Source organism: Oncorhynchus kisutch, linkage group LG23 (assembly GCF_002021735.2).
Source record: "Oncorhynchus kisutch isolate 150728-3 linkage group LG23, Okis_V2, whole genome shotgun sequence".
Taxonomy (NCBI): Eukaryota; Metazoa; Chordata; class Actinopteri; order Salmoniformes; family Salmonidae; genus Oncorhynchus; species Oncorhynchus kisutch.
In genome coordinates this window covers 45,819,374-45,836,361 of record NC_034196.2, presented here as the reverse complement: position 1 = coordinate 45,836,361, position 16,988 = coordinate 45,819,374, and the positions used below count along the sequence as shown (strand labels likewise).

At 43.4% G+C, this 16,988-nt stretch overlaps 1 protein-coding gene across 1 annotated transcript in view; it reads left to right on the top strand.

The window, feature by feature from the left end:
- Positions 1–16,988, top strand: part of LOC109881724 (netrin receptor DCC-like) — a 351,830-nt gene that overhangs the window by 216,283 nt on the left and 118,559 nt on the right. Inside the window, 1 exon segment of the mRNA XM_031802667.1 lies at positions 9,465–9,560. Within this exon segment, the coding sequence (XP_031658527.1) occupies positions 9,465–9,560 (96 nt within the window).

The window sequence follows — 16,988 nt, the reverse complement described above, 5'->3', positions numbered from 1 at the left end:
GATATCTCAAAGTGCTGTACAGAAACCCAGCCTAAAACCCCAAACAGCAAGCAATGCAGGTGTAGAAGCACGGTGGCTAGGAAAAACTCCCTATTTCAGCTTTTATTTCTTTCATCACATTCCCAGTGGGTCAGAAGTTTACATACACTCAATTAGTATTTGGTAGCATTGCCTTTAAATTGTTTAACTTGGGTCAAACGTTTTGGGTAGCCTTCCACAAGCTTCCCACAATAAGTTGGGTGAACTTTGGCCCATTCCTCCTGTCAGAGCTGGTGTAACTGAGTCAGGTTTGTAGGCCTCCTTGCTCGCACACGCCTTTTCAGTTCTGGCCACAAATGTTCTATGGGATTGAGGTCAGGGCTTTGTGATGGCCACTCCAATACCTTGACTTTGTTGTCCTTAAGCCATTTTGCCACAACTTTGGAAGTATGCTTGGGGTCATTGTCCATTTGAAAGACCCATTTATGACCAAGCTTTAACTTCCTGACTGATGTCTTGAGATGTTGCTTCAATATATCCACATAATTGTTCCTTCCTCATGAAGCCATCTATTTTGTTAAGTGCACCAGTCCCTCCTGCAGCAAAGCACCCCCACAACATGAGGCTGCCACCCCCTGCTTCACAATTGGGATGGTGTTCTTCTGCTTGCAAGCCTCCTCCTTTTTCCTCCAAACATAACGATGGTCATTATGGCCAAACAGTTCTAAAAAGTATGATCTTTGTCCCCATGTGCAGTTCCAAACCGTAGTCTGGCTTTTTTATGGCAGTGGCTTCTTCCTTGCTGAGCGGCCTTTCAGGTTATGTCGATATAGGACTTGTTTTACTGTGGATATAGATACTTCTGTATCTGTTTCCTCCAGCATCTCCACAAGGTCCTTTGCTGTTGTTCGGGGATTGATTTGCACTTTTCACACCAAAGTACATTCATCTCTAGGAGACAGAACGCGTCTCCTTCCTGAGCGGTATGACGGCTGCGTGGTCCCATGGTGTTTATACTTGCGTACTATTGCTTGTACAGATGAACGTGGTACATTCAGTTGTTTGGAAATTGCTCCCAAGGATGAAACAGACTTGTGGAGGTCTACATTTTTTACGAGGTCTTGGCTGATTTCTTTTGATTTTCCAGTGATGTCAAGCAAAGAGAAACTGAGTTTGAAGGTAGGCCTTGAAATACATCCACAGGTAAACCTCCAATTGACTCAAATTATGTCAATTAGCCTATCAGAATCTTCTAAAGCCATGACGTTTTAGCAGTGCGTTGTAGCTGTGGTTTATAGCTGTGGGTTGTAGCAGTGGGTTTTAGCAGTGGGTTTTAGCAGCGGGTTGTAGCAGTGGGTTGTAGCTGTGGGTTGTCGCTGTGGGTTGTAGCTGTGGGTTGTAGTAGTGGGTTTAGCAGTGGGTTGTAGCAGTGGGTTATAGCTGTGGGTTGTAGCAGTGGGTTGTAGCAGTGGGTTGTAGCAGTGGGTTTTAGCAGTGGGTTGTAGCAGTGGGTTGTAGCAGTGGCTTTTAGCAGTGGGTTGTAGCTGTGGGTTGTAGCAGTGGGTTATAGCTGTGGGTTGTAGCAGTGGGTTGTAGCAGTGGGTTGTAGCAGTGGGTTGTAGCTGTGGGTTGTAGCAGTGGGTTGTAGCTGTGGGTTGTAGTAGTGGGTTTAGCAGTGGGTTGTAGCAGTGGGTTGTAGCAGTGAGTTGTAGCTATGGGTTGTAGCAGTGAGTTGTAGCTGTGGGTTGTAGCTGTGGGTTTTAGCTGTGGGTTGTAGCAGTGGGTTGTAGCAGTGAGTTGTAGCTGTGGGTTGTAACTGTGGGTTTTAGCTGTGGGTTGTAGCAGTGGGTTGTAGCAGTGGGTTTTAGCAGTGGGTTGTAGCTGTGGGTTGTAGCTGTGGGTTGTAGCTGTGGGTTGTAGCAGTGGGTTGTAGCTGTGGGTTGTAGCTGTGGGTTGTAGCAGTGGGTTGTAGCTGTGGGTTGTAGCTGTGGGTTGTAGCTGTGGGTTGTAGCTGTGGGTTGTAGCTGTGCTACTGTTCGTGCTCTATGCCTAATGAATACATTCTGGAAGGGTAATCCATCTGCAAATGTTGCATATTTATTATTAATGATGATGTTAGTGCTTGAATCTTTTTAGGGAGACTAGCTCGGATGAGATGTTCATGGTCGAGCCGTCTGACCTCTCTCTGTTGTCCTCTGGCATGTCCTCTATGGGTGATGTATGGAGGACACTGTCAGAACGATACCAGACAGTCCACATCCAGGACTTAATAACCCCAGCTGTTGAAGACAGGTTGTCTGTTAAAAACTTCTTAGGGCTGAAGTCCCGTTAACGGGAGCGATATGACATCAGCCAGTGAAAGTGCAGGGCGCCAAATTCAAAACAACAGAAATCTCATAATTAACATTCCTCAAACATACATGTATCTTATAACCATTTTAAAGGTAATCTTGTTGTTAATCCCACCACGGTGTCCGATTTCAAATAGGATTTACGGCGAAAGCACCACAAACGATTATGTTAGGTCACCACATAGCCACAGAAAAACACAGCCATTTTTTCCAGCAAAAGATTTTCCAGCCAGAGTCACAAAACCCACAAATAGAGATAAAATGAATCACTAACCTTTGATGATCTTCATCAGATGACACTCATAGGACTTCATGTTACACAATACATGTGTGTTTTGTTTGATAAAGTTCATATTTATCAAAATATGAGTTTACATTGGCGCGTTACATTCACTAGTTCCAAAAACATCCAGTGAATTTGCCTAGCCACATCAATTCAACATAAATACTCATCATAAATGTAGATGATAATACAAGTTATACACATGGAATTATAGATATACCTCTCCTTAATGCAACCGCTGTGTCAGATTCTTTTTAAACCCATGCAATAATCTGAGACGGCGCTCAGAAGTAAACGTCACAATAGCCGCAATGATGGCATCAACATAAACAAGAAATTACATGATAAATATTCCCTTACCTTTGATGATCTACATCAGAAAGCACTCCAGGAATCCCAGGTCCACAATAAATGTTTGTTTTGTTCGATAATGTCTGTTATTTATGTCCAAATACCTTCTTTTGTCGGCGCGTTAGGTACACATATCCAATCACTCCAGGAATCACAGGTCCACAATAAATGTTTCTTTTGTTCGATAATGTACGTTATTTATGTCCAAATACCTTCTTTTTGTCGGCGCGTTAGGTACACATATCCAATCGCTCATTTTGGTCAGCGTTTACATTGGACAAAAACTTCAAAAAGTTCAATTACAGGTCGAAGAAACATTTCAAACTAAGTACAGAATCATTAGGGATGTTTTTAACATATAACTACAATAAAGTTCCATTCCTTCTTGTCTTCGTGAGCAATGGAACGCAAGTGACTACCATGAGGAAAAAGCGTGATCAGAAAATGGCTGACTGCCAGACACCTGATGGATTCTGCTATCATTCACTCCCACAACACCATAGAAGTCTCATTAAAATGTTTATTGATGGGTGACATCTAGTGGAACCCCTAGGCAGTGCAACATCATTAATATCTCAAGGGGATTTCATTAGGGACTCTGGTGAATACATACAAAGCTCAGATTTCTCGCTTCCTGTTTTGATTTCTCCTCAGGATTTTGCCTGCCGTGTGAGTTCTGTTATACTCACAGACATTCAAACAGAGTGTTTTCTATCCAATACTAATAATAATATGAATATATTAGCAACTGAGACTGAGGAGCAGGCAGTTTACTTTGGGCAACTTATTCATCCAAGCTACTCAATACTGCCCCCTAGCCATAAGAAGTTTCAACCCCCAGGTCAACAGCTGTTGAAGACAGGTTGTCTGTTAACTACCAGCGGTTGAAGACAGGAAGTCTGTCAACTCCCAGGTCAACAGCTGTTGAAGACAGGTCGTCTGTTAACTCCCAGCTGTTGAAGACAGGTTGTCTGTTAACGCCCAGCTGTTGAAGACAGGTTGTCTGTTAACTCCCAGCTGTTGAAGACAGGTTGTCTGTCAACCCCCAGGTCAACAGCTGTTGAAGACCGGTTGGCTGTCAACTCCCAGGTCAACAGCTGTTGAAGACAGGTTGTCTGTCAACTCCCAGGTCAACAGCTGTTGAAGACAGGTTGTCTGTTAACCACCAGGTCAACAGCTGTTGAAGACAGGTTGTCTGTCAACTCCCAGGTCAACAGCTGTTGAAGACAGGTTGTCTGTTAACCACCAGGTCAACAGCTGTTGAAGACAGGTTGTCTGTCAACTCCCAGGTCAACAGCTGTTGAAGACAGGTTGTCTGTCAACTACCAGGTCAACAGCTGTCGAAGACAACAGTTACACCATAGCTGGAAGATGACAAACATGTCCATGACTACTGTTGATGACAAACATCTCCATGACTACTGTTGATGACAAACATCTCCAAGACTACTGTTGTTGACAAACATCTCCATGACTACTGTTGATGACAAACATCTCCATGGGACTACTGTTGATGACAAACATCTCCATGGTACTACTGTTGATGACAAACATCTCCATGGGACTACTATTGATGACAAACATCTCCATGACTACTGTTGATGACAAACATCTCCATGACTACTGTTGATGACAAACATCTCCATGACTACTGTTGATGACAAACATCTCCATGGGACTACTGTTGATGACAAACATCTCCATGACTACTGTTGATGACAAACTGTAAGCCTTCAGTCAATGTTGACCTTGTCAGAGTTGGACCTGATAGGAACAGAAGGAGACAAGTATAGTAATCAGTATTTACTATTCTGAGTGTAATAGGATTAATCCACAAGATATGTTTAGAGAATTATGCTGTTTTCTAAAAGTCATAAATGTGAAGTATTTCCATCGATGCTAAGAGTTTTTATCAACATAATCTATTAATATTTCAGAGTTATCTTTAGGCCAATGTTAATTCGTTTTCTTCTTTAAATATACCGACCGTCAGTGTGTGAAAAAATTCCCTTGATTTTCAAAGACGAGTTTTAATTCTGTCAGATTAAATTCCACGCGTGTTGACATGTCTTCCGTGTACTCTAATAGCACTCATTCTGTTTTTAAAACTGCATTTAATTCTAATCAATTATTTAACGGGAGCGTAATTTAAAAAAAAAACACTTTGAAGTTTAAATTAAAATGTAGAAGAAAAAAAAAAGCCTCGGCCAATTTGCAAAGAAAGGATGTAATAACACAAGGAATGTGCATCCTTCAAGCTCCGTAATGAATAGACATTATGCTGTTGAGGACTACACATGTACAGGGCCTACGGGACGTCATTCATACGTGTTCTGTCTGCGGGGAAAACATGTCAAGCGCAGAGTGTGTGTTAACTGATGTGTTGGTTCAGCAATCCATGTTCCTGTCTAGCTAACACACACACACACTCCTGCACACACACTCCTGCACACAGACACAGACACACGCACGCACATGCACAAACACACTCCTGCACACGCAGACACACACTCCTGCACACACACACACACTCCTGCACACACACACACACACACACACACACACACACACACACACACACACACACACTCACGCGCACACTCCTACACACACACACACACACACACACACTCCTGCACACACACGCACACACACAAACACGCACACACACACACACTCCTACACACACACGCACTCCTGCACACACACACACAGACACACACACACACACACACGCAGCAGCAGACACATAATCCCAGGTCTGCTGACAGAGAGAGAAGCCTTCATACTAACAAACATACTGTGCGGTTGCTGGCTACTCTCATTGTAACAATCTATGCTCCTGTCTTACCAAACTAATCTGCTTTGACATACGGGCCGTTGCACCATCAATATTTAAAATGGTGTCCACCAACCGCCGGTTGGTTGCCATGGTTTCAATATTGAACGTCATGTGGTGGAAAAAGCAGAGCCTTACATCAGGAAGTAGGTGCTTCTGTTCCCATGGAGATCAAATTTAGACCCTGGCAGACAGGGGGAACCTCTGGATGGAATATGGACAGATGGGTTGGTTGGTCTGTCTGTCAATACTAATCAATTACACTCCCCTGCTTTCACAGCTCTCTCTCTCTCTCTCTCTCTCTCTCTCTCTCTCTCTCTCACTCCCCTGCTTTCACAGCTCTCTCTCTCTCTCTCTCTCACTCCCCTGCTTTCACAGCTCTCTCTCTCTCTTTCCCTCTCTCTCTCTCTCTCTCTCTCTCTCTCTCTTTCCCTCTCTCTCTCTCTCTCTCTCTCTCTCTCTCTCACTCTCCCTCTCGCTCCCGAGCGCCATCCTCGTGCTCCCATCCTTACTGACAGTTGTCTAGGGGTGATGGTATGGGATCTACGACCACCAACTAGTGAACCCGGGGCGGCACCGTAGCCTAGTGGTTACAGCATTGGAACTGAAAGGTTGCAAATTCGAATCCCTGAGCCGACAAGGTACAATCTGTCGTTTTGCCCCTGAACAAGGTATTTAACCCAGTAGGTTCCCCAGTAGGCCGTCATTGAAAATAAGAATTTGTTCTTAAACCGACTAACCTAGTTACATAAAGGTTCAATAAAAAACATTTTAAAAACAACCCACAAGCATATTTCCCCGTAAGGTTTACATATAATAACATGGAAGGATGTATATGAATATCCCCACATAAGTATTTCATATTGTCTAATGGTCCAGAGATCTACTGTTGTGGCTTCTCCAAGAGGCGATCTATTGTTTAAACCGTGCATTATGGGAACGTTGATGTACAAGAATTCCAAATGTCCTGGATTTAAATATATACGTGATAATGTTATATTGAGGTAGAATTTGATGCATGGGGCAATCTCAGTGTTGATGGGAATGTTCTAGAAACTACAACAGGTGGAAAAAAGAGTTGTGTGACTGACTCTTGCAGCGCTGTGAGAGAGACTACCCACTGAGTTGACGCTACTCTGTCTGTCTGTCTGTCTGTGTGTCTGTGTGTGTGTGTGTGTGTGTGTGTGTGTGTGTGTGTGTGTGTGTGTGTGTGTGTGTGTGTGTGTGTGTGTGTGTGTGTGTGTGTGTGTGTGTGTGTGTGTGTGTGTGTGCGCGCGCGCGCATTCATGACTGACTCCTACTCAACAAAGAGAACCCTGACTCCATTCGGGGAGGATTGATGGGACTAGAATATCAAGTAGAGATAGTGGTAGTTAGGGACTGAGAATAATGCTGTTCTCTCCATCTGTTCTCTCTAGCTGTTCTCTCCAGCTATTCTCTAGCTGTTCTCTCCAACTATTCTCTAGCTGTTCTCTCCAACTGTTCTCTCCAACGGTTCTCTATCTGTTCTCTCTAGCTGTTCTCTAGCTGTTCTCTAGCTGTTCTCTCTAGCTGTTCTCTAGCTGTTCTCTCTAGCTGTTACCTCTAGCTGTTCTCTAGCTGTTCTCTAGCTGTTCTCTCTAGCTGTTACCTCTAGCTGTTCTCTAGCTGTTCTCTAGCTGTTCTCTAGCTGTTCTCTCCAGCTGTTCTCTAGCTGTTCTCTAGCTGTTCTCTAGCTGTTCTCTAGCTGTTCTCTCTAGCTGTTCTCTAGCTGTTCTCTAGCTGTTCTCTAGCTGTTCTCTAGCTGTTCTCTCCAGCTGTTCTCTAGCTGTTCTCTAGCTGTTCTCTAGCTGTTCTCTAGCTGTTCTCTAGCTGTTCTCTAGCTGTTCAATCCAACTGTTCTCTCCAGCTGTTCTCTAGCTGTTTTCTAGCTGTTCTCTATCTGTTCTCTCTAGCTGTTCTCTATCTGTTCTCTCTAGCTGTTCTCTAGCTGTTCTCTAGCTGTTCTCCAGCTGTTCTCCAGCTGTTCTCTAGCTGTTCTCTAGCTGTTCTATCCAACTGTTCTCTCCAGCTGTTCTCTAGCTGTTTTCTCCAACTATTCTCTAGCTGTTCTCTCCAGCTGTTCTCTAGCTGTTTTCTCCAACTATTCTCTAGCTGTTCTCTCCAACTGTTCTCTAGCTGTTCTCTCCAACTGTTCTATAGCTGTTATCTCCAACTATTCTCTAGCTGTTCTATCCAACTGTTCTCTCCAGCTGTTCTCTAGCTGTTTTCTAGCTGTTCTCTAGCTGTTCTCTAGCTGTTCTATGCAACTGTTTTCTCCAACTATTCTCTAGCTGTTTTCTCCAACTATTCTCTAGCTGTTCTCTCCAACTGTTCTCTAGCTGTTTTCTCCAACTATTCTCTAGCTGTTCTCTCCAACTGTTCTCTAGCTGTTCTCTCCAACTGTTCTATAGCTGTTATCTCCAACTATTCTCTAGCTGTTCTCTCCAACTGTTCTCTAGCTGTTCTCCAACTGTTCTCTAGCTTTTTTCTCCAGCTATTGTCTCTAGCTCTTTTTTCTAGTTGTTCTGTCCAACTGTTCTCTCTAGCTGTTCTCTTCAGCTGTTCTCTCTCGCTGTTCTCTCTAGCTTTTCTCTCTAGCTGTTCTCACGAGCTGTTCTCCAGCTTTTCTCTCTAGCTTTTCTCTCCAGCTGTTCTCTCCAGCGGTTCTCTCTAGCTGTTCTCTCTAGTTGTTCTGACGAGCTGTTCTCCAGCTGTTCTCTCTCGCTTTTCTCTCCAGCTGTTCTCTCCAGCTGTTCTCTCTAGCTGTTCTCTCTAGCTTTTTTCTCCAGCTATTCTCTCCAGCTGTTCACTCCAGCTGTTCCCTCTAGCTGCTCTCTAGCTGTTCTTTCCAGCTGTTCTCTCCAGCTGTTCTCTCCAGCTGTTCCCTCTATAGTTTCCCTCTAGCTGTTCTCCAGCTGTTTTCTCTAGCTGTTCTCTCCAGCTGTTCTCTCAAGGACTGGCGTCTGTTTGGGTTTATTTTTAGAACTGAACTGTATTATTCCATTTTGTTCCTTCATTGAACACTCCCATGTGTTCCGAGGCTGTGCTTACAGTGTAATAATTCACACACTTCTCAGCACCTCTCAGTCTGGTTCTGGTCTATTAAGAGTCCTGTATTCATAGAAATAGAATCCGGTCGAGGGCTGTATTATATTCTGATATTATATTCTGATATTATATTCTGATATTATATTCTGATATTATATTCTAATATTATATTCTGATATTATATTATTATATTATATTATTATATTATTTTATTATATTATATTCTGATATTATTATATTCTGATATAACATTTTGGTATTATATTCTGGTATTATATTCTGGTATTATATTATGATATAGTCTAGTCATGTAATGCTTTGTGCCTGTTTTCCTGTTTAACTTTATTGATCTTTGAAAGCTCTTCTGTGTTAAAAGTCTTTAATTTAATTTATATAGCACTTTTCCAGTGCTCACAGCTGATTGAAGGAGATCGTCTGAATAGTGGTTTATAGAGTATGTTGTCTGTGTTTGTGATTATTTAAACTCGTTTTTATAATATTGGTTGGTTCCATAGTAAACCAACTGTAATAACAGTGTAACGTATTGATTGACTGATTGATATTAATGGTATTCCTGATGTTTCTCCCACAGAGCCCAGTTCCCATTATGTCATCTCCCTGAAAGCCTTCAACAATGCAGGAGAAGGGGTCCCCCTGTACGAGAGCGCTGTGACCAGATCTATAACAGGTAAGTACGGCACTAAGTTAGCTAGCTAACCCATTGAAACATATGGTGCTAAGCTAGCTGGCTAACTCATTCAAACGTATGGCGCTAAGCTAGCTGGCTAATTCATTAAAACGTATGGTGCTAAGCTAGCTGGCTAACCCATTAAAACATATGGTGCTAAGCTAGCTGGCTAACCCATTAAAAAGTATGGTGCTAAGCTAGCTGACTAGCTCATTAAAACATATGGTGCTAAGCTAGCTGGCGAACTCATTAAAACGTATGGTGCTAAGCTAGCTAGCTAACTCATTTAAACGTATGGTGCTAAGCTAGCTGGCTAACTCATTAAAACGTATGATGCAAAACTAGCTGGCTAACTCATCTAAACGTATGGTGCTAAGCTAGCTGGCTAACTCATTAAAACGCTTGATGCAAAACTAGCTGGCTAACTCATCTAAACGTATGGTGCTAAGCTAGCTGGCTAACTCATTAAAACGCTTGATGCAAAACTAGCTATTCCATGAAAATACATCAAGGTTGTCCATAACAAACTGGCTCGTCTGTTCTGAATATGATTTTCAGTTCACTGAAGCCTCATGTATAAACAGCCTTTAAAGGCCAGAGGACTTTGATTTCCATAAAGTACTGATTACAAGAAACCAGACAGGCAGACCAGTTACTGTAACTGTACAGGTGGTGGCACACACACACACACACACACACACACACACACACACACACACACACACACACACACACACACATGCACACACACACACACATGCACACACACACACGCACACACACACCAGCCAACATCCTGGGTTCAAGCCAACATCCTGTAGTGCATCCAAAATGGCACCCTATTCACTATATAGTACATTACTTTTGACCAGGGCTCATATGGCTTTGGTCAAAATATGTGCACTATGTAGGGAATTGGAGATCTGAGAGTACAGTAGTCCTTCTACAACACACTCATATATATATGGTGGCAGCCATGCGTGTGTTATATATATATGCCTGGTATATATATAACTGATCACAGCTTTGTGGAGGGATACTCCGGTGAGAGGGCTAACTGATCACAGCTTTGTGGAGGGATACTCCGGTGAGAGGGCTAACTGATCACAGCTTTGTGGAGGGATACTCCGGTGAGAGGGCTAACTGATCACAGCTTTGTGGAGGGATACTCCAGTGAGAGGGCTAACTGATCACAGCTTTGTGGAGGGGTACTCCGATGAGAGGGCTAACTGATCACAGCTTTGTGGAGGGATACTCCGGTGAGAGGGCTAACTGATCACAGCTGATCATGCTCCTTACCGCCTGACAGCTGCTACTCAAATTCTCAACACTCTCTTGATGTTCACACAAATACAGACTTCTTTAAACAATACCAAATAATGACATCACAATACCCCATGATGACATCGCAATACCCCATATTGACATCGCAATACCCCATAATGACATCGCAATACCCCATAATGACATCACAATACCCCATAATGACATCACAATACCCCATGATGACAGATACAGACTGCTTTAAACAGCTAGGGGTTTATTCACATACACTACCGGTCAATGGTTTGGACACACCTACTCATTCCAGGGATTTCTTTATTTTTACTATTTTATACATTGTAGAATAATAATGAAGAACTCAACACTATGAAATAACACATAGAATCATGTAGTAACCGAAAAGTGTTTAACAAATAAAAATATTTTATATATTAGATTCTTCAAAGTAGCCACCCTTTACCTTGATGTCAGCTTTGCACACTCTTGGCATTCTCTCAACCAGCTTCATGAGGAATACTTTTCCAACAGTCTTGAAGGAGTTCCACACATATGTTGAGTACAACTTCCTTCACTCTGCGATCCAACTCATCCCAAACCATCTCAATTGGGTTGAGGTCGGGTGATTTTGGAGACCAGGTCATCTGATGCAGCACTCCATTACTCTCCTTCTTGGTCAAGTTAGAGCATTGGATTAGCAACCGGAAGGTTGCAAGTTCAAATCCCCGAGCTGACAAGGTATAAATCTGTTGTTCTGCCCCTGAACAGGCAGTTAACCCACTGTTCCTAGGCCATCATTGAAAATAAGAATTTGTTCTTTAACTGACTTGCCTGGTTAAATAAAGGTTAAATAAAGGTTAAATAAAGGTTAAATAAAGGTTAAATAAAGGTACAATAAATACATAAAAAAAGCTAAACCCAAATGCAGAATGCTGACTTGAATTCTAAATCACTAACAGCTTCACCAGCAAAGCACCATCACACCTCCTCCTCCTCCATGCTTCACAGTTGGAAGCAAAAATCTCAAATTTGGACTCATCAGACCAAAGAACAGATTTTCACCAGTCTAATGTCCATTGCTTGTGTTTCATGGCCCAAGCAAGTCTCTTCTTCTTATTGGTGTCCTTTAGTAGTGGTTTCTTTGCAGCAATTCAACCATGAAGGCCTGATTCAGTTGATGTTGAGATGCGTCTGTTACTTGAACTCTGTGAAGCATTTATTTGTGCTGCAATTTCTGAGGCTGGTAACTCTAATGAACTTATCCTCTGCAGTAGAGGTAACTCTGGGTCTTCCTTTCCTGTGGCGGTCCTCATGAGAGACAGTTTTAGAATAGCGCTTGATGGTTTTTGCGACTGCACTTGAAGAAACTTTCAAAGTTCTTGAAATTTTCCGCATTGACTGACCTTTATGTTTTAAAGTAATGATGGACTGTTGTTTCTCTTTGCTTGAGCTGCTCTTGCCATAATATGAACTTGGTCTTTTACTAAATAGGGTTATCTTCTGTATACCACCCATACTTTGTCACAACACAACTGATTGGCTCAAACGCATTAAGAAGGAAAGAGATTCCACAAAATGAGTAGGTGTGTCCATACTTTTGACTAGTACTGTGTATCAAACATGCTGCTTAATATGTCACATGAAGATTGACTGCTGTAAAGGGGCAGTCTGCAGTTGGATCCATACATTGTTGGACATATCAATTAATGATGATGTACCCATTGATTCAGAATAGAACTACAGATCCCATCCTGTTTGAATAGAACTACAGATCCCATCCATTTGTGAATTGATCGCCCCCCATCTAGCTTCAGAGTTTGTTCTGTTAGGTGACCTAAACTGGGATATGCTTAACACCCCGCCAGTCCTACAATCTAAGCTAGATGCCCTCAATCTCACACAAATCATCAAGGAACCCACCAGGTACAACCCTAACTCTGTAAACAAGGGCACCCTCATAGACGTCATCCTGACCAACTGGCCCTCCAAATACACCTCCGCTGTCTTCAACCAGGATCTCAGCGATCACTGCCTCATTGCCTGTATCCGCTACGGAGCCGCAGTCAAACGACCACCCCTCATCACTGTCAAACGCTCCCTAAAACACTTCTGTGAGCAGGCCTTTCTAATCGACCTGGCCCGGGTATCCTGGAAGGACATTGACCTCATCCCGTCAGTTGAGGATGCCTGGTCATTCTTTAAAAGTAACTTCCTCACCATTTTAGATAAGCATGCTCCGTTCAAAAAATGCAGAACTAAGAACAGATACAGCCCTTGGTTCACCCCAGACCTGACTGCCCTCGACCAGCACAAAAACATCCTGTGGCGGACTGCAATAGCATCGAATAGTCCCCGTGATATGCAACTGTTCAGGGAAGTCCGGAACCAATACACGCAGTCAGTCAGGAAAGCTAAGGCCAGCTTCTTCAGGCAGAAGTTTGCATCCTGTAGCTCCAACTCCAAAAAGTTCTGGGACACCGTGAAGTCCATGGAGAACAAGAGCACCTCCTCCCAGCTGCCCACTGCACTGAGGCTAGGTAACACGGTCACCACTGATAAATCCATGATTATCGAAAACTTCAATAAGCATTTCTCAACGGCTGGCCATGCCTTCCGCCTGGCTACTTCAACCTCGGCCAACAGCTCCGCCCCCCCCCGCAGCTCCTCGCCCAAGCCTCTCCAGGTTCTCCTTTAACCAAATCCAGATAGCAGATGTTCTGAAAGAGCTGCAAAACCTGGACCCGTACAAATCAGCTGGGCTTGACAATCTGGACCCTCTATTTCTGAAACTATCTGCCACCATTGTCGCAACCCCTATTACCAGCCTGTTCAACCTCTCTTTCATATCGTCTGAGATCCCCAAGGATTGGAAAGCTGCCGCAGTCATCCCCCTCTTCAAAGGGGGAGACACCCTGGACCCAAACTGTTACAGACCTATATCCATCCTGCCCTGCCTATCTAAGGTCTTCGAAAGCCAAGTCAACAAACAGGTCACTGACCATCTCGAATCCCACCGTACCTTCTCCGCTGTGCAATCTGGTTTCCGAGCCGGTCATGGGTGCACCTCAGCCACACTCAAGGTACTCAACGATATCATAACCGCCATCGATAAAAGACAGTACTGTGCAGCCGTCTTCATCGACCTTGCCAAGGCTTTCGACTCTGTCAATCACCATATTCTTATCGGCAGACTCAGGAGCCTCGGTTTTTCGGATGACTGCCTTGCCTGGTTCACCAATTACTTTGCAGACAGAGTTCAGTGCGTCAAATCGGAGAACATGCTGTCTGGTCCTCTGGCAGTCTCTATGGGGGTGCCACAGGGTTCAATTCTCGGGCCGACTCTTTTCTCTGTGTATATCAATGATGTTGCTCTTGCTGCGGGCGATTCCCTGATCCACCTCTACGCAGACGACACCATTCTATATACTTTCGGCCCGTCATTGGACACTGTGCTATCTAACCTCCAAACAAGCTTCAATGCCATACAGCACTCCTTCCGTGGCCTCCAACTGCTCTTAAACGCTAGTAAAACCAAATGCATGCTTTTCAACCGGTCGCTGCCTGCACCCGCATGCCCGACTATCATCACCACCCTGGATGGTTCCGACCTAGAATATGTGGACGTCTATAAGTACCTAGGTGTCTGGCTAGACTGCAAACTCTCCTTCCAGACTCATATCAAACATCTCCAATCGAAAATCAAATCAAGAGTCGGCTTTCTATTCCGCAACAAAGCCTCCTTCACTCACGCCGCCAAGCTTACCCTAGTAAAACTGACTATCCTACCGATCCTCGACTTCGGCGATGTCATCTACAAAATGGCTTCCAACACTCTACTCAGCAAACTGGATGCAGTTTATCACAGTGCCATCCGTTTTGTCACTAAAGCACCTTATACCACCCACCACTGCGACTTGTATGCTCTAGTCGGCTGGCCCTCGCTACATATTCGTTGCCAGACCCACTGGCTCCAGGTCATCTACAAGTCCATGCTAGGTAAAGCTCCGCCTTATCTCAGCTCACTGGTCACGATGGCAACACCCATCCGTAGCACGCGCTCCAGCAGGTGTATCTCACTGATCATCCCTAAAGCCAACACCTCATTTGGCCGCCTTTCGTTCCAGTACTCTGCTGCCTGTGACTGGAACGAATTGCAAAAATCGCTGAAGTTGGAGACTTTTATCTCCCTCACCAACTTCAAACATCAGCTATCTGAGCAGCTAACCGATCGCTGCAGCTGTACATAGTCTATTGGTAAATAGCCCGCCCACCCTTTTTCACCTACCTCATCCCCATACTGTTTTTATTTATTTACTTTTCTGCTCTTTTGCACACCAATATCTCTACCTGTACATGACCATCTGATCATTCATCACTCCAGTGTTAATCTGCAAAATTGTAATTATTTGCCTACCTCCTCATGCCTTTGCACACATTGTATATAGACTCCCCCTTTGTTTTCTACTGTGTTATTGACTTGTTAATTGTTTACTCCATGTGTAACTCTTTGTTGTCTGCTCACACTGCTATGCTTTATCTTGGCCAGGTCGCAGTTGCAAATGAGAACTTGTTCTCAACTAGCCTACCTGGTTAAATAAAGGTGTTCTCAACTAGCCTACCTGGTTAAATAAAGGTGTTCTCAACTAGCCTACCTGGTTAAATAAAGGTGTTCTCAACTAGCCTACCTGGTTAAATAAAGGTGTTCTCAACTAGCCTACCTGGTTAAATAAAGGTGTTCTCAACTAGCCTACCTGGTTAAATAAAGGTGTTCTCAACTAGCCTACCTGGTTAAATAAAGGTGTTCTCAACTAGCCTACCTGGTTAAATAAAGGTGTTCTCAACTAGCCTACCTGGTTAAATAAAGGTGTTCTCAACTAGCCTACCTGGTTAAATAAAGGTGTTCTCAACTAGCCTACCTGGTTAAATAAAGGTGTTCTCAACTAGCCTACCTGGTTAAATAAAGGTGTTCTCAACTAGCCTACCTGGTTAAATAAAGGTGTTCTCAACTAGCCTACCTGGTTAAATAAAGGTGTTCTCAACTAGCCTACCTGGTTAAATAAAGGTGTTCTCAACTAGCCTACCTGGTTAAATAAAGGTGTTCTCAACTAGCCTACCTGGTTAAATAAAGGTGTTCTCAACTAGCCTACCTGGTTAAATAAAGGTGTTCTCAACTAGCCTACCTGGTTAAATAAAGGTGTTCTCAACTAGCCTACCTGGTTAAATAAAGGTGTTCTCAACTAGCCTACCTGGTTAAATAAAGGTGTTCTCAACTAGCCTACCTGGTTAAATAAAGGTGTTCTCAACTAGCCTACCTGGTTAAATAAAGGTGTTCTCAACTAGCCTACCTGGTTAAATAAAGGTGTTCTCAACTAGCCTACCTGGTTAATAAAGGTGTTTCAACTAGCCTACCTGGTTAAATAAAGGTGTTCTCAACTAGCCTACCTGGTTAAATAAAGGTGTTCTCAACTAGCCTACCTGGTTAAATAAAGGTGTTCTCAACTAGCCTACCTGGTTAAATAAAGGTGTTCTCAACTAGCCTACCTGGTTAAATAAAGGTGTTCTCAACTAGCCTACCTGGTTAAATAAAGGTGTTCTCAACTAGCCTACCTGGTTAAATAAAGGTGTTCTCAACTAGCCTACCTGGTTAAATAAAGGTGTTCTCAACTAGTCTACCTGGTTAAATAAAGGTGAAAAAAAAGAAAAAAAATACAAAAAAAAAACTACAGTTCCCATCCTGTCAGAATAGAACTACAGATCCCATCCTGTCAGAATAGAACTACAGATCCCATCCTGTCTGAATAGAACTACAGATCCCATCCTGTCAGAATAGAACTACAGATCCCATCCTGTCAGAATAGAACTACAGATCCCATCCTGTCTGAATAGAACTACAGATCCCATCCTGTCAGAATAGAACTACAGATCCCATCCTGTCTGAATAGAACTACAGATCCCATCCTGTCAGAATAGAACTACAGATCCCATCCTGTCAGAATAGAACTACAGATCCCATCCTGTCTGAATAGAACTACAGATCCCATCCTGTCAGAATAGAACTACAGATCCCATCCTGTCTGAATAGAACTACAGATCCCACCCTGTCAGAATAGAACTACAGATCCCATCCTGTCAGAATAGAACTACAGA